The sequence below is a fragment of the Molothrus ater genome, chromosome 8 (genome assembly GCF_012460135.2).
Source record: "Molothrus ater isolate BHLD 08-10-18 breed brown headed cowbird chromosome 8, BPBGC_Mater_1.1, whole genome shotgun sequence".
In the NCBI taxonomy this organism is placed as follows: domain Eukaryota; kingdom Metazoa; phylum Chordata; class Aves; order Passeriformes; family Icteridae; genus Molothrus; species Molothrus ater.
This window is the reverse complement of record NC_050485.2, coordinates 27,723,541-27,741,726: the sequence shown is the minus strand read 5'-3', so window position 1 is coordinate 27,741,726 and position 18,186 is coordinate 27,723,541. Positions and strand designations below refer to the sequence as shown.

Here is an 18,186-nt window from a genome sequence, read left to right as displayed (position 1 = left end):
TCAGATGGGAAGGACAGGGCAGGGAGAGGAGCCCTGTTTAAAGCCCCATTTACCCAATCTCCAGATAAATTGCTCTTGGCAGGAGATGGCAGAATCCCTTGCAATAACAAGAAAATATCTTGGCTCTGTCAGTGATTTTAACATGAAAGGCCCCTTTCCCTTGCTTTTAGAAACAAGCTAATTAATAGTTTCCTAGAGCAGTGATCACAGAAATCTGCACCAGGCAGTGCCTCTGGGGCTCTGGCAAAACGCACCAGCCCAGCTCAGTCCCACAAATGCCATTAGCCACAAAAACATCACAGCCTGGCTTGCATGCAGAATGTGCAGGTCTGGGCTCACACAGGATTTCTGTTCCGAGAACACTCAGAACGTGGGGGTAAAGGTGTCATTTCAGAGAGGATGACTGAAAGCCAGCCAAGGCTCAGCTTTGTGACCTGCCCACTAAGATGCTGAGAGACTTTGTGACCTGGCCTAAACTTGCTAAGTTTAGCTTGGCAGAAGCTTTTGATGAACTTCTTAGTAAAACAGAGAAATTACAATCGAATTTGAGTGTCTGTCAAATCTAGACTTGCTTCATCACACTAAGCTGAATATATTGCATCTGCATGGAAATCAAAGAAAGTTAGCTGAGTTTTAAAAGCAATGTGTATAAATATTTTAAATATTTGAATAGCTGAATAAACACAAGGAATAATCTTTAGTGGTGTGGTGCGAATGACACAAATTCAACATAGTTACACTACAGTTTATGAGGCTGACCTGCAGTAGACATTCCAGAATATTTGTCACACAATGCTTTCATTAATGAGAAATCACTGTATCAATGAAAACATGATGAGCAGCACAAATAATAGATCATCTCTGCAGGCATGTTGGTGTCCATCTCCAGTTCTCCTGGAGCCCACGAGAGCCTGCAATATTGCCCTGTACCCACAGGTTCTGGGTCAAAGCTGAAAAATTGTTACCTGAGTAAAACAATTCTGTTTTTTAGACGCTGCTGCTAAAATACAGTTCAGCCATAATTATAATTAAACAGGCACCCACATGCTGCAAAGTGTGGCACAGTCTAACCACACTAACAAACACTGAGTCAAGTGGAGCTCCATGCAGAATCTCATCCCGTAGCTAAATTTGCTCTGGGATCTCTGCAATGAAGTGAAGGACACAATCAGGCAGCCTGTGACTCATGCAGTGCACCATTTCTAATGTCTCTTACGTGCAGAAATGAAAATAAAAGCAGATCTCTTGTTCCCAGAGCCCTGGAGGGGGGAGGCCTCACGACTCACAGTTTTACAGACCCTTGGTCACTGAAGGGCCGACTGACACCCACGGCTGCAGAGCCTGTGGCAAAGGGAGTGGGAAACAAACAGAACTTCTTAATTAAAGCCTTTTATTCAAGTTGCAACCCCTCACAGCAGACACATTTCATAACTTCGAGATATATGTTCACACGAAGATTGACAGAAAAACCCAGCCATGAAAGAAAACATAAAATTTTTTAATGTTTATTTTTCCATGAAAAAGCTTTACAAGGAGAAAGAGGCTGCACAGGAGAAAGCATACATTCTTTAATCACTGTTTATCTGTTGGTTTGATAGCCAAGGCTGACATTTCTTCTACAGTGTATTTATTTGTTCTCATAATATTACAGACATTTACCCTTTATTTAAAAAGGAGCATCATCTATGAATATTGTTAAGAACAGTTAGGCAACACTCAGTGAAGAATTTACATGACCTAGATCAGCTGTAGATGAAGTGCTTTCATTTTAGTTCTTCTCATATTTTGTAACAACAAATGTAAACCACATTTTTAAAATATTCAGATATGTGAAAGGCTTTGCATCAAATGCAACAGAGAAACAAAGGTTTAGTATCTCAATGCCTACAAAGCATCACTGAAATTCTCAAGGAAGAAAATGAAATTCATGTCTTTCCCCTTAAATCACCTGGAGACATTTATTAAGGTGTTAAGTGCTCAAATATGACCTCCCTCATTAGCATTATACTGCTGGGATTTTTAGATATCCCAGCAGCAGAACCTAAATGAAGTTACACATTTTCAGTGACATAACCTGATCCTTCTTCACTGCCCCTACACACAACCCTCTGCTGTGTAAAGCATCTTTGCTGATCTGTAGAACAGATGAAAACAACTCCAAAACAAAGACCAACTCTCCATCCCTCAAATACCAAGAATTGTCTCCTTTGCCCCTTTAGATCAGTGCAGGTTTTGCCTTCCATCTCACTCAAATCACAATTTCAGCAAGGCCTTTGAAGTCCCCCTACCACATTTGATCTGGAGTGTACAAAAGAGGTAACAATAACTTCAGAACTAAGCTCACAAGATGGAGAATCAACCTCGTCTTGAAGTATTTTGTAAGGAGTTTGACAAATAAGCACCTTAATTTCAAATTCAGTAACATGATGGAGAAGAAAAATTCTTCACAGTTTCAGAATTAGTAGAATTAAATCCCTCTGAAGCTTGCAAACCATGAAGGTCAAATAGCTTATTTCAATCAGTACTCCAGTATTTCTGTAAAGAAACACTTTCAAGTATTGTTACAAAAGGCACTGATTTTTCCTTCAGCCATCAAGATGTAATAAAACCACAGAATTTCTGTCACATTGGGCCAAACTCCTAGCCCTAAAGGTATTTGCCACTTCACTGGTTAACAACCACCTTCTTTTTCTTTATTGATTTTCTTACAAAATCACATAGGTCCATCACAGGTTTTAATGATACAATGATTAATGGTAAATTAATGGTAATGACAGAGAGGAAAAGATTTTAGTTGTTCTAATTCTATTTTAAAAGTGAAATTGGTCGATTTATGAAGTTAAGCATTCAATAGATAAAACATTTAGGAATTTGTTTCTCCACTTTTCCACTTTACTAGCAATTAATTTTTAAAATCTGGAAACCAGAGTTGGAAATATGATTCAAGCAACTCTCAGGACAGATTCCTTGAACATATGGTTCAAACCCAGTACTTCAGTATTTCAGTTTAATCAAAAACTTGGAAAATAGGTCTTTTTTTTTTTAATAAATGGATGTAAAATCAAATTGGGAATTGCTGTTTTGCTTTCTATGAAGTCTGACAATGGCCAGATGGGTTGAATTTCTCAATCCTTAGTCAAAATGGGAAAGAATACAGTGTGAAATACCTCTCTTCTGGCATGTTGAGTACAGAGTATTAAGTTAAGGCAGATGTATGAACAGGTTTTCTTCAAACAGGATTTCTTTAGCTCAAAATTGTCAATGTTTCAAAGGAACTAGGCAAGACTTAAAAATACTTGCCATTCTTTTGCTTAGCCCAAGAGCCTGCAATTGGACAGAGTTCCCTGGTATGCTTGAAAGTAAAGGACCACCAAAGAGGTAAACTAAGCAATATTTAATTATAGCTACACAAACATTCCTCAACTCACACCCAAGCTTGCAGCTTCTCATCTGCAGCAGGACTGCATTACCTGATAATAGTTAAATAACCTGCAACAAGACAGCAAATTACTTAAGAGCTAAAATATTTAACCTAAAGTATTTAATCTCTAGCATCAAAGTTTCCTGAAAGCAAGAGCCATCAGAATCCCTGCAGAGCCTACTCAAGTCTGATGGGATGCTCTGGGACAGCTGCAAACAACTGCAGGACCTCAGTGGACAGGGCCAGAGGTAAAGGGAAAACTTCTGACAGCAGCTGCATCAGTGCAAAGCTTGATGAAGCTGACCTGAGGACATCATCTTATTCTAATGCTATCTAGAATTGCTTGCTGTTTACATCCCCATTCCTGAAGCAGGGGAGGGGCAAGGAGGTGGTGGAGGGAATTACCCTTCCTACTTGGATCCCTCCACATAACATGATATGGGCTGCATTTCACTGGGGAAACTACAGGAGGAAAGGACAGACCCAAAAACCTAACCAAAATCCCCCAAAATGGTCTGACAAAGAAACTAGGATAAATTTGGAAACTCAATCACAGGTGTGATGAGTCCTGAACAGGAATGAATCCTAATCCTAAATGAGAGCAGTGACTTTATCTATAAGAGTAAAAAACTATATAATATAGATCTGCTGCTTCTAATGGAAGACAGTAGTCAAATTTGGTTACATGAACATAATGGAATCTGAAATATTAGACTATTTTAGAATACTAGAATATTGTTTCTAAATTAATGACCTCTTGTTGAATGCAAAAACGGATGTTGTGATTTAATTAAAAATAACCAGGTCTCACATTTTCAAAAATTATCTCCAATTACTCATCACCATTCCTATACTTTGTTTACTTGGGACAGAGAAGCTCCTTTAATCCCTGGCAAACCAACTTCAATGAAAACTGTAATGATAAATTCTGAATGCTAAATGTTTGCTAACCTAAATCAGTAATATTAATTGATTACATGAGCAAGTGACCTGGCAGATTTCAGTGGAGAATTACTGGTGGTGACTGATGAGCTGCTGCGCGTGGAAAATTCTCCTTAGGTAGCACAACTGCAGCCTGAAGAACACGATGTGTCACAGCACATCTCACACATGTACAACAAAGAAAACTTAATTTTGGGTTCACACTTCTGTGAGAGTGTAGCCTCAGTGTGTCTTTGAGGTAAGTCAATTAATACCAGTGATTTAAAAAAAATTAGAAATCTTAAGAATGTACATAAATCTCTGCTATCTTCTGCTAAACTAAAACAATTTAAAACGAGATCCATCGCTCATAACTCTACAAAGTCAGACATTTAAAGCTTCCATGTACACAGAAAACCTTGTTAGGAATAAAATTCAAGACAATTCATGGTCAATAATGCCTCTAGCTTTGCTAAAATAAATAGTCAATAATTAAAGGAACAAAAGGACATGGCCCTACATTATAAGGAAAGCCTCTTCATTTTCATCCTCTCCCTCCTCTGAGCAACAGGTAAGGAATATATTTTTCTTTATGCTCTCTCAACAAAACAGTTTTACCCATGGTTTCAGCTACAATATTTTCCTACTGAAATAAATCAGTGCATTAAGAATATATACAATATACTGGAAGCCATATGCACTTTTTCTCAGGATAAGCAGATAAGGCATTTACCTGATGCTATAAAACTACTTTATCTTGCTTGGTACCACACTACCACAGCATGTACAAACATTATAATGCTCTACAGTTGGAAGATATGAGAGGCCAAACACAAACTGTGAAGAACAGCATCCAATAGAAAAGCTAAAAACGATGTAAGAATCTAACAGAAAAAGAAATCAACTAAAAATATATGCATTAAATATGTGCCCATCAATAGATTTACACAGTCATCATCCCTACCCTTCCTTCAACAGAAGGGAGCAAACTACACAAAGATATTACTGAATTCAAACAACATGAAAGAGCTATTTAAAGAAATTATCCTCCCTCTTTGAAACCACTTTATCTTTTTTTCTAGTCTAATAAAAAATATTATACTGCAATTGAATACAATTACTAAAAACATCTTATGGAACTATCAATACATACATTCAAAACCAAAAGCTGTCCCAGAAATGCAAACACTACAACTAAAAACTGAAAATGCCACTGAACTTGTTTCCATTATACAAGTCAACCATGACCAATACTCTTTAGAGACTTGCTATTGTCTTTTGATTCCTCCTTAAGGTCTGCTGCAAAACCTGTTAAAGCCAGTAGAAAGTCATGTTTGGAAAAGGCCTTGATTTACAAACTTTTTCTGTGAGAAACAACTCTGGGAGTGCTAAGCCATTCCAATCTGCTTAGAATTTTTATATCAGGGAACATCAAAAAACTTAGTTCTCATACAAAGAGGTAGCATCAATAAATCTGACTCTTTTTTTACAGAATAGTAACATTTCCTATTTGTCTGCATCATATTTGGAAGATACTTTCAGGTACTTAAATTTCTTGTAGCTTGTATATGCTATTCAGTTTGCCTGTCTGGTGAAATTTATGGCACTTGTTATTAACTGTAAGAGCAGCTTGGAAACCCTGGAGGAAGAAAGGGAAATAGTATCCCTAAATATCATAAGCTGTAAAAAAATCTGTGCTTTTCTAATCACAGAACATTTGATTATCTGTACACTACAAGTGAAACAGAAGTAGTGACTCTGGGAATGTGCATCCTTATCCCTTGGACAAAGAAAACCTTATGTTAGACTGTAGGATTAAAGGCCAATCACAGTGAACACAGAGACTGAGCAAGGAGAGAACATTTAGATAGAAAATATAACTCCAATATTGCAATTAGAAATTATACACTACAGTTTAATAAAGTGAGGAATACAGTCTTTCCCCTACAGCAATACATTAATCGAAAGTGTCAGATTTTTGATTTTTTTTTTTTATAATATTGGAGTACAGGCAGAATTTGATAAAGTGATCTAATTGAAATAGTAAAATATAATGTCATTCTAGCTGACAATTTGAGCTGGGCTTGTTCAGCCCAGAGAAGACTGGAGAGACTTTCTAGCACCTTCCAGCACCTGAAGGAGCTACAAGAGCTGCACAGAGACTTCTGACAAGGGCACGTAGGGATAGGACTGGGGAATGAATTCAAACTGAAAAAGGCAGATTTGGAATGAACATTGGGAAGGAATTCTTCACTGTGAGGGTGGTCAGACACTGGCACAGGCTGCCCAGAGAAGCTGAAAGTGTTCACAATCAGGCTGGGTGCAGCTCTGAGGAACCTGCTCTAGTGGAAGGGGCCCCTGTCCACGGCAGGGGCTTGGAACAAGATGATCCCTCAGTCCCCTTCCAACCCAAACCATTCTGTGATGGGACAAAATGAGAGAGAAAGATCCATCTGATGAATTACATGTTCAGGGTAACTGTAACAGTTTGGTTCATTATTCTGAACTTCTGAACCTAATGCTTGTTTTTTTCAGAGAGCAACAGAAAATTTGCAGGCTATCTAGAAGCTGACTGAAGGTTTCCTGGCTACTATCCAAAGGTAAACAGACAAACAAGGAATTGTGAAAGACTGAGTTTTACTAAAGTGTAAAAAATAATATATGCCCAAATCAGTTTCTTTATCTTCATCTTTCCAACAGCATTTGCCATCTGTGAACAAAGTAGCAAAGCTTTTTCACTCTTCAAAATGGCATGTGAGAATGGAGAGGCTTACCCAGAGGAGCTGAAACAGTGAATTAGGAAAGTTGCTTAAAAACCAAACATAAGAATAACATTTCAGCTCTTGCTTTGCTGACAGGTGAGATAACAACCATTTCTGGTGCCACAAAGAACTCTCAGACAGACTGGCATTTCAATGGAAGGAAGAACCACACCACTCCCTTAAAACAAAAGCCTCTTGGGTTCATGACCAACATTTCAGTCAGCTTTTAAGTAAGAAAAAGCAACACAACTGATAGTGGGGATTTACTGACAGGTGTCAGGAGTAATTGTTTTAGAAAAGACTATATAAAAAAATTCTTTCACTACTGCACTTTATAATATGTGTGACAGTACTACCTTTCAACTTAAAACAAAATCATCTTCTCAGAACTGATTATTATGAACAGAGCACATGGCCTAACCCAATTACCACTTAAGCATAATGGAAACTCTTCCAGTTCAAGTAATAAACTTGCACCACCACTATCACCCTGCCCCTTCTTATTATGGCAAATTGAGGGAATTTTATTTGCAAAACATTTAACCACCAAGGGCAGAGTTTTGCAACAGAGTTTTAAAGCATCTTACTCAAAGATTAGGTTACCAGTGTTCTAGCAAAAGATCAGAAGCTCTAAACATGAATGTAAATAATCCATTATCAAGTGTGCAATTCTGGTTCAGTGGCCACTATAACAAATCCCAGGACTAACAGTGACTTCAAAAGACTCTGAATCAGACTTCAAGAGTGTAATATTCTTCATAATATTACATCTCTGCAACACAGAAGTCTTCAGAATAGTCTTTGCAGAGAAATCATATAAATGGGAATGAATCACTCTGCTTGAAATGGATGACATTTAATTTTTGCAGTGTAGATATTCAACCATTACCTACCACTTTCTATAAAATGTAAAATTGGTATGTATCAGAAAAGCTCCAGCATGGCTTTGTGCTGGTTATTTTATATACATATGCACATTGCAGAGAGGCACATTCTTTGTTAAAAGTCAGCATGAAATTCTTCTGCAGGAGCTTGAAGGTTTCCTTGCACAGAAAATTCCCCATGAACCTTTGTTCCTCATGTAAGGCGGTGATGTTGAGTTAAAGCAGAAAGCTCAGTTTGCATAAAACTAGAGCTGCACCTAGTTTAAGGTGTATTTTCAAAATACACATCACAAGTGTCATTACAGAAGAATAAGCAAGACTTCTTTGATAGACTGGAGAAAGAATCTTCCTTTTGACATTCTATTAAAATGCAATTAGGGCATAAAAGGAATTTTGAAGTGTTAGTCCAAAATGATCTACTCTAACACTATTTACAGTGCAAAGATCTTACAGTAACATCACAAAGTAACACCAGCTCTTTCAATTGGACTCTAAAAATTGTTGCTCACTTCTTAAGACTGGCAGACATCCAGTGTGTTCACAATTGGCAACAGAGTCTACAGTATTACAAAGTTATTGCTGCTACTGTAATGTAAAGAAATGAGGTTGTGACGATAAATTTTCCTGTTAAGCTGTAGAAAAAACTACTTCATTTTACCAAGCAAGTTATTTCTTAGCTTTGTCATAAGCTCCAGGAAAAAACAGAGCCAAGTTACCTATCTGTACTTTCTCCACAGAAATGATGGATAGCAAAACAAAGTGTGAAATCAGCTGGCTTTGTGTTAGTTGGTTACAAAGGTGTGCATCAGTTCCACTTGGGCTGAGCTGCCTTGGTCTGTGCCAGTGAGCTGCAAGGGCTGGCTGAAGGAGACTCCTGCCATCATACAGGCACTGCTACCTTTGCTGCAGTAGTAGAGGCACACTTTGATGGCCAGGGTGGCTTCAGCTGACACACAGCTCCCAGGCAACTGAAAGGGAATGACAGTTTGACAGGAAACATCCTTTATTTCTCCTGTCAGACACTGTCCTTGCAGCAACCAGGTGTTATCTGCAAAGGAAGAACAGATTTTATCATTAGGCTATTTAACACCATGTCTGAAAGCAGCAGAAAACACTAATTCTATCTATAGGACAACAAGGACTTTCCACATGCAACATCAGAGGAAATTTCCTGCCTGATTATTCCAGTTGTGAACAGAAAAAAAAAAAAGGAAAGTAATTTAAAAATGCTTTATCAGTCATTTAAAGATGGAGAGATCCATGGCTCTGCATCAGCACTATAGGTATATATAGACAGTATATCTTATTTAAATATACTGGAATTTCAGTTTCTCCTATACAGTCTTTAAAGGTTATTAAAATTCATTCTGATATGCACAAGCAAAACTTCTTAAATTATTGGCTACCATACATTTGCATCAGAGATCTAATACACCAGGTAAGATATCTGCCATAAATGCATTAAACTGTAGGTAAAATGATGGCATTTCCAAACAGCAGTGTTGGTCTTATAGATGGGTTGGTGTAATTTAGCAGTGCTCAGGCTGATTGTTAGAATGAAACTTGAGTTTCATTTTGTCTAAATATTTGAGTGTATGTGAACTAAAAACCACTGTATACTACATACCCCTAACCCATTGCATTGAGCCACAAAATAATGCAGCATGTATTAATTCAAGCAAAAAGCACTCTACCAGGTGTTTGGCTTTTTCAATCTTTGCACTCCAGCTGTTAAATACATCAACTCTAAATATCAATTATTGCATCACAAGGTCAAACAGGAATGCAGGATGGGGAGGGACGTGTTGACTCATCAGACTGAGCTCCCCTGCCCTGCAGGATGTGCTGACACTTCCCATCCTAACCCATCCCACTTCCCTCCCTAACCAGGGACTTTACCTTCTGCTGTGATAAACCAGGCACTGGGAGCTTCCTCATTCAGTTTTGAATCCAGAGGAAGAGTCAACTTTAATAAAAACTGAATTGTCTGGCCAGGAGCTACAGTCAGTGAAGGAAGTTCAATATTTGGTGCAGATTTAGGCAGTCTTGGCAGGCTTGTTACTTTATCCTTTTGCACAGGCAGGTTATCTGGAACATCACATGCTTCTGGCTTGAGGATAGGCAACTATCAGTAGAAATCAAACAAAATATTTGTTTTTATTTTTATTAGTACTGCAAACAAATGGGCTGTCACATCACAAGCACAGTTTCAAAGTGACATCATGGCTATTGACCTAAAACTTTCAGTGTGCAACAATACTATGACAAAATAGAAAAAGGACAAAATGTTTTCTTAAAATGAAAAAAACCCCTTATTAATCTAACTAAAAGCAATATTTACTATTAAAGCCATAAAAACCACAACTACTTTATAGTACCCCTTAATTTTAAAGTTTTACAGTTGGATTACATTTTTGCTTTAGATAAGCTGTAAATGTATTTCCTCCTAATTCTGGTGTTAAACTGCATGCTTCAGTAGTAAAATCCAGGATTTTAACCAATGGACATTGCACAGTAAAATAGAGGAGAACTTCCCAGAAAACCCACCAACATGTTACTTGATATGAAAATTTAAACACACATTGGAGACTGTGTATTGTAAGTGCAAGAAACATATAAGAAAACATTAGGATCATTAAGTCATAAATATATGTATATATACATTTCCAAAAATTAGTAAGATACAGTGGCACTGTAAGGTGGACGTGAGCACAGATTTGTTTACAGTGCAATAAAGCTGTATTCAATTTTGACAGTGGTTTTGATTTGACAACATGAAAGCCCTTTATACATCTTGCTTTAAGTCGCTGACTTCCCAAAATTGTTTCTTATAGTGTAATTACATGGCTTGGTAATTGATTTAACTTCCTTTTTTTACAAAATGCTGATGAAATGCCCTTCATGCTGAAACACTGGGTGGTGCATTTTAATGACTGATGGTTTCTGTATTAACCTTTTCTAGATGTTTGCCACTTTATGTTTTCATGCAAAAGTTGTCTTTCTGAAGACTGAAGCTTTCAATAACTGTGCTAACAGGCAATGCTCATTTGCCTGATCATCACAAAACATCCTGTAGATACAGCTACTGTAGCCAAAGTTAGCTGTCTCATTTTTATCACACTTGCTGAAGTCTGAAATAGTAATTTATAACAAGAACCACCACTATCAGCCTGTTTAATAAGTATTACTTGCCATGGAAAGAATTTTTGTTTCCAAATCCAGCACTTTAATCTGATGATTATTTGTGTCTGCAACATACATGAGGCGGCCGTTTTCTTCCACACACAAACCTCCAGGCTCATTGAAAGCTGACTGGGTAAAGCTGGAACCAACAACATTGCCTGCTTCTCCTGTGCCTGCCAGGGTAGCACAGTTCTTCATCTTGGGATCCACAACCTTAATCTAAGATCAACAGAGACACAAAGAGCTTCTCTGAGAAAACCCAGCAGGATTCAGACGTTCTGTATTATCTCATGTCCTACATTTCCAGTAGCCAGCACTGCTTTGTGAGTGCCTCAGCTACCAGGTGTGCATCCTAGATGGTGTCTTATCACTCTTTACCAAGTGACATCCCATCTTTTCCTCTCCCCACTCCCTCATGGACTTCTTCCTTTGGTCTTCATTCAGGGTTCCCTTCCATGATTTTGCAGGTATCTAACCCTCAGCTATAAAAGCATGCTGGATCACTTGTTTTTGTAATGTTTGCTGCCCTTCTAGAAACATTTGCAAAACAGTGAGAACATAACAAAATTGGCAGGCTAACTTCTAGATTTTTTTCTTCTACAAATAGATGGGGTTTTTCTAAATAGCAAAAAAGTTTATAATGTTTTATATAAGATCTGAAACAAAATATCATTTGCCTTAAAATTCCAACAAGCATACAGTGTTACATACCTTACTCTTCAAATCAAACAGGTTACTTCTCTTTTAAAGCATGTAGTCAGTGTAGAGTTAAAAACCTTCTAGACAGGGATGCTTATAAAACATCACATAAGAATAATCATGCAAAACAATGGCTCTTATCCCAGAGCTCCATGGAGGTAACCCACAATACTTCTCACAACTTAAGTAGCTTTTTTAAGAGAAAAACAAGTCCTCTTGTCCTCTCAGTTTTAGCAAATCTGCAGAATTCCTGAATAAGCCCTTCCAGCTCATTTATTGTAGTACAGCACCTTTGGGAAGGCACACAGAAAGTCTATAGTAAACTGTAAACTTGGCACTTTAAATTCACCTTCCCCAAGAGACCATCATATCAGCACAGAAGAATGTGACAGCAAAACAATGGTAAAGAGAAGGACCCAGAAGGGAAGGAAGGAAGGAAAGAAAGAGAACCCACAAAGGAACTTGTGTAATTCATTTCCTCAGCTTAACTGGACCAAGCAAAAATCTGTCTATGTTACTAAAATAATTCTTTGTAGTAATAAAAATTTCCAAGTCTGTATATAACAAGTTACTACACACTTACCTTATGATTATAGGAATCTGCCACATAAAGCAGCTGCCTTTTCTTGTCCCATGTTACTCCCAAGGGATGCTGCAGCTTTGCATTTATGCCTGCTCCATCCACATCACCAAAAGCAAACAAATTCTGAAAAAATATTTTATTTAATTAATATATTTGATTATTCAATGTGGGCATGAATTTAAATGATTGTAATTAAATGGAAATTTACTGAATTAAAAAAAAATGAAGACAATTTCAAAACAATGATACTGAAACCTGGAAGTGTGGGTGCTAACCACAGAAATGGAAACTCTCACATCTAAGTTATAAATATGAATCCAGCTGATTTAATGACAACACAATGCTGAATCAAATTGGCTGTTTTAAGAATAAGTGAAGTAATTTCTTATCTAAGGAGCAACAGTCTGCGCTACAACCTGAGCATCACAACTGCCACACATTTGCATTCCAAGCAGTGAAGTTAAGAAATCGATGGCCACGGAAACTGATTTACCCTCTCACCCCAAAAGTGGTTCCTCCAGGTCAGGCTTGAGGAATATTAGTAGGGCAGTGTGGGGAAGTTTGAGGTGATTACCAATGGGTCTCTCTCTCCTCCTACAAGGTGCTTCACCGCCCCGTCCTTGAGCGAGACGGTTCTCACGGTGCTGCTCTCGCTGTCGGCCACGAACAGGCAGCTCCAGGGCTCCTCTGGGGCCAGGCAGAGCCCCGAGGGCTGGGCAAAGCCTGCCTTGTGGGGGTAAGCATTGTTCCTGTTCTCCTCGTTCCCACTCCCAGCAAAGCGAAGGCAGACTCCTTTCTTTAAGTCACTAAAGGCAAAGAGCACCCAATTTCAATCAGGAGCTTGAAACAGCTCAGACAAGATGCATAAACAGAAGCTACAGAACAGGCACTTGAGAGTTGTAAACCAACTGTAATGCAGCAGTGAGGAATTACTCAATGCCTCTGTGCTTTTTTATCATCTCAGCACATCATTCATTACTATGTAACTGAGCAAATGCAAGGAAAAATAACATTCAATTACATGAATGGACCTTACCGAGTCATAGCTGTAGAGCTGAAGTAGCATCCTTCATTTCATTTAACAGATGTGAGAAAAGGAGGCAGACTTTTAAGCACATAAGCCTTTAAACTAAATTAATTTGATTATCTCTCTCTTTGGGATGTGAAAGCTGTTTATCAAGACAAGCAGCAATTTCACATTTCTCTTAGTACAGTTGCTTACCTTCCCTTTGGTAGTCTTCCCCCTTCCAACATCAGTGCCCATATCTGGTGAATGCCTGCCATTGCTATCCATAACACATCATCTTCCTGCGTCCCTGAAACTTTTTAGAAAGGGACACAGAAAACCAGATATAAAAAAAACCACTTTGGAAATGTTTTATAGCACAAAGAAATCATCAAACCAACCCCTGCTGTCCCCCCATCACCCTACTCATCTTCCCCATAAGGAAAAAAATACCCCACACCCAAAAAAACAGAGCGAGAGACAGAGAGAGGGAGAGAGAATATCTTTCATCTACCAAAATTTGCTATTTTTCTTCTTTTCTTCTTGCTCTTTTATTCCCAGGGGTTTAAAAATTGTGGTTTTAATATCCCTACCTGATAAAGGCACTGTTTCAAGTGAGACTTGCTCTTTGCAACATTCTACTATTGTGTCTGTTTCACATGCTATTTTTGATTCATACCAGCCAAACAAGTACCAAACAAGTAAGCCTGGTTTTGGGGGATACAATCTTGATTTTTCTTTTTTTTTTTACTACACTAGTGACAAAATAAGGTACTCCAAAAACTACATGGAGTTGTCAACAAGTTTTGAAAGAAATAACTGTGGCAGCAGCATTGCACATAATACACAAAGGACATCATGCATATAATGTACAATTATAAACAAAGGACATCATGTTTTAAGCTAAGGGTAACTGATGCTTGCCCTGGAGAGCACAAACTGCAGTTTATTCAAACAGTAAATGTGACCTGGGCAGTTCCTAATTTCCCCCTCAAGCAATCACCCAATTTCCAAGTTGCTCTCCCTCAGCACATGTAAATGTGGTGTCACAAATGCAAGATGCAGACCTGTGGAACAGTGACCTTCTGATCAAGAAGTGTTCAAGCATGTGTCAAGCATCTATTTTTTTTCTTGAAGTATAAAACTACAATTCAGCAATCCAAATCTATAAATATCCACACAAATCTTGCCCAGATAATACTTCACAAAGAAATTTATACAAGTGGAAATTGAAGAATATATTTGTACTCTATAGCTTTAAATGTAATCACAGTACAGCAGTAAAAAATGCATACAGGCAGGTTGTGGGAAACAATGAAAAAACTCCCAACAGCCCAAAACCAAAAGAAATTTACTTATCTTAGTCTTTCCTGAAAATCTTAAGGAACAGAAAATTGACATTCAAAAACTGCATTAAAATAAGGACTGTATTATATTTTAACACTGTCCCATGCAATTATAGACAACATCAACACATTTTTTTTCTAAATAAATATATTAGGTATTCATCAGTCACTCAGTAGAAAAATACCTTGAAATTGCTTTGTATTCACATGAACTTGTAAAGCACTGTGCATCTCATAGCTGTTCCTGAAAACAATCTCATGGATAATCCCCTACCCAGCCAAAATAGTCTGGAGTTTCAAAATAAAAGCAATGTTATGCAAAATGCCTGCAAGCATTTTAAATCTGACAAGTCAGTCCAAAAAATGAAATTACCACCATTCCCCCAACTGAGATCCTGCCATTCTTCTTCTAATTCTAAATCTTTTCTACACTACAAACCACAAGAAGGGAAAGATGGCATCCTTCTTTCTCCAGAATTCATTTCCTTAAACTGTGAGGTCTCTTCAGAACAGGGCTGGTATGATTTTAACAGAGTTTTTCTTCACCATTTTCTGTTTCTTGGATAAATATACAAGTTTCCAAGACTGCTATCAAAGTAACTCTGGTGACTTTTCTGCACCTCCCTGTGGCTCCATGTTTTTACATAAACTAGAGCTCTAAAAATGAAAGTCAAACTTGCAAAGTACCTACAAGCTTTTTCGGGATCAAAAAAGGTTTGCAAATTGAGTTGCAAAACACACATTTTATAAATTACCAGAAATGCTACCAAAGTTCCAACAATGCCCCAAAAACAAAAACAACACCTCCCTGTCCCTATCACTTTTTGATTAGAGCTCATTTCTAAGAGATTTATATTGAGAAAAGAGATTATGAAATCATTTCACTCCTTCCTATATAGGAATGCTCAGATTCAGGATTTTCTATTTCCATTATGCATATCTTGCACATTCAGATGTTACTATTCCAAGTACCACAGAATGAAAACTGTTAAAATCACTGGTCTATTCAGAAAGTGAGCTTTTTTATCTTGCTATGTTATGCAATTCATTCTGAGTTATCTCAGAAAGTTCTGTTAATTATTTAATATTCACTTTATCTACCAATTAAATGAAGGAGTAAGACTTGAACTGAGTACTGTTGAAAAATCTGTTCCATTCATCTATCCAGTTCTCTAATACCAGACTGAAAACTCTCCTGTGACAGCTAGATGTTGAAAAATTGAAAAGCCTTCTTACTCTAATTCTGCACCCAGCAAGACATATAAAATATGAGAAAAAAGTATCAATATTAAATTCAAATTTTACTGGATATGTAAGATTGATAGAGAGATCTCTTCAACTAGAGATTAAGGCAGTAAAAATAAGTAAGAGCTCTGTAACTGTCATAAATTTTAACAGAAATGTTTTCTACTGAATGGATGTTAGAACAAAGAGAACGGACGCAAGCATGGAAACAGCACAGGCTCTTTGTGAAATTGTGGAAAATACGTCAGAGCTTTAATTAAAAAAAATTACACAAACCTAGAAAATTAAAACTAATGCTACACAGCTAAGGTAGCATTTTATCACACAATAAATAAGCCCTCTCAGGGTTTAACACTTCATGTTCTGACACAAAAGGCAGAAGAACTTTCTTTCACAACAGAACAGTTTGAGGACATCACCACTGTTATCCTTGTACAGTTCTCAGAGGAGAAGGGGACCAGGGAGAGCCAGAATGCTACAATTATGATAATGCCATCATTATAATAATTCCTTATCATCCATGAATGGAAAGTATTTCTTTCTAAAGAATTTATTATAAAACAACATAAGAGAAAAAAGCAATTCTCTTACATTTACTCAATTAAGCACCACATTCCAACCCATCTTGAGCTGTTTTAAAAATGCAGAGAAGTTTCTCCTTATTAGGGTATGTGCTTTCTTATCTGTGCTGTGCCTGTATCCAAGTGAGGTATGGCTTGCAAATGGGATATCCTTGTGTTATAAACATTCACTTATAGTGACCTGCAGCTCTGAGTGCACAAACATTCCCCATTAGATGATGCCTCAGTTACTGGACAATGCTGCAGCTCCTGAATCTGCCTCTGCTGTGTCTGTGTGTTAGGAACTCACAGTCCTTTCTGTACACAGGCACATCTTCAAAGAGTCAGAACGCTGCTGACCATTACTGGTGAGCCAATCTGAATGCACAGAAATTACTTTGCTTGGCACCAGTCATGAGCAGTATCTGTTTGAAGGGATTCCATTCCCAGGACTACCCACACTTTCAGCCTCTCTATCTGGGACTGTATGCTTACTTCCAGTCTGGGAAATAAAAGCCTGGGAATCAAAGTTACATTTTGTGGCTGGCACCACTGACATTTTCTAAATAGACCAAAGTCTGAAAATATTATTCCTGTCTACTAATTTTATCTTTGAAGAAATAAAAAGAACCAAGGAAGAAGTCTGTTGGTAAACTCATCCTCTGCAAATTCTCAAGGAGCAAAAGGGGCTACACAACACACCCTGCAGTTCACAGATAGGCACGTGCACAGTGAATGCACATCTCACCTGCTCTTCAGTCAGTGGAAGTTCAGCAAATTAAATGCAAATGTGACAGAAGAATAGAGAATCAGTGTTTGTCACTGAGACACAAACAGCAAAGATCCAAAGGAATGCTTTATCAGTGAAGCCTGGACTTTTACAAGTACACATAACCCTTTTTGGATGACTAAAAATCAATTTTCTTCCTTTTTTTTTTGCTACCTGGCACTCTTTCACATAGTGTTGCATCACGCAAATGGCACAACTCTTTATGCAACAAAATGCTTCTGGAATTTTCCTCCTTAGTTACCATCCTTCCCTCTCATTAAGGGAAATCCTTGGATTTAGATACCAGGGGGGTTTCATACAGTGGAGATAATAGGGAGCATAAAATTATGACTGTAATGAAGTACTTTTTGATTTCTTTCCCAAGTTTTCTAACTCAGGCCTTCTAACTGTAATGGCAGTAAATATTTCAAAAAATCCCAAGCAGAAGAGATAGTATTTGCAGACATGAAAGAACTAATTTGGATTATTTAGTGTTGAGATACCTCATTATAACTACAGAAGGAGCTATGTCTGGTTATGTGTTTTACCCATTCCCAATTAGGCACAGCAAACACACACACTTGAGGGTACTTCAGCACCATGGTCTCCCTCTACTTCCAACACCTGCATTCCATATTCAAAAGCACTTCCAGCCTCAAATAGTAACAGCTAAAAAATGTGTCTCCTTCTGACCCCAGGATGCCTGGTAAAGCCTCTCTAAGACTTGCTAAGATGTGTATTTTCAGCAGTTCTGCATCTGAAATTAAGAACTGATACACCAAGTATTCTTTAGAAATCTGATGTGTA

General features: G+C 37.7%; 1 protein-coding gene across 1 annotated transcript in view; it reads right to left on the bottom strand.

Annotated features, from left to right (window-relative positions):
• Window positions 1-1,477: 1,477 nt before the first annotated feature.
• Window positions 1,478-18,186, bottom strand: part of NHLRC2 (NHL repeat containing 2) — a 30,869-nt gene continuing 14,160 nt past the window's right edge. Inside the window, exons 6-11 of the mRNA XM_036385735.1 lie at window positions 13,676-13,775; window positions 13,028-13,259; window positions 12,454-12,576; window positions 11,181-11,390; window positions 9,888-10,113; window positions 1,478-9,036 (exon numbers count right to left, since the gene is read on the bottom strand). Of these exons, the coding sequence (XP_036241628.1) occupies window positions 8,771-9,036; window positions 9,888-10,113; window positions 11,181-11,390; window positions 12,454-12,576; window positions 13,028-13,259; window positions 13,676-13,775 (1,157 nt within the window). The 3' untranslated portion in view covers window positions 1,478-8,770. The remainder of the gene's footprint in view (window positions 9,037-9,887; window positions 10,114-11,180; window positions 11,391-12,453; window positions 12,577-13,027; window positions 13,260-13,675; window positions 13,776-18,186) is intronic.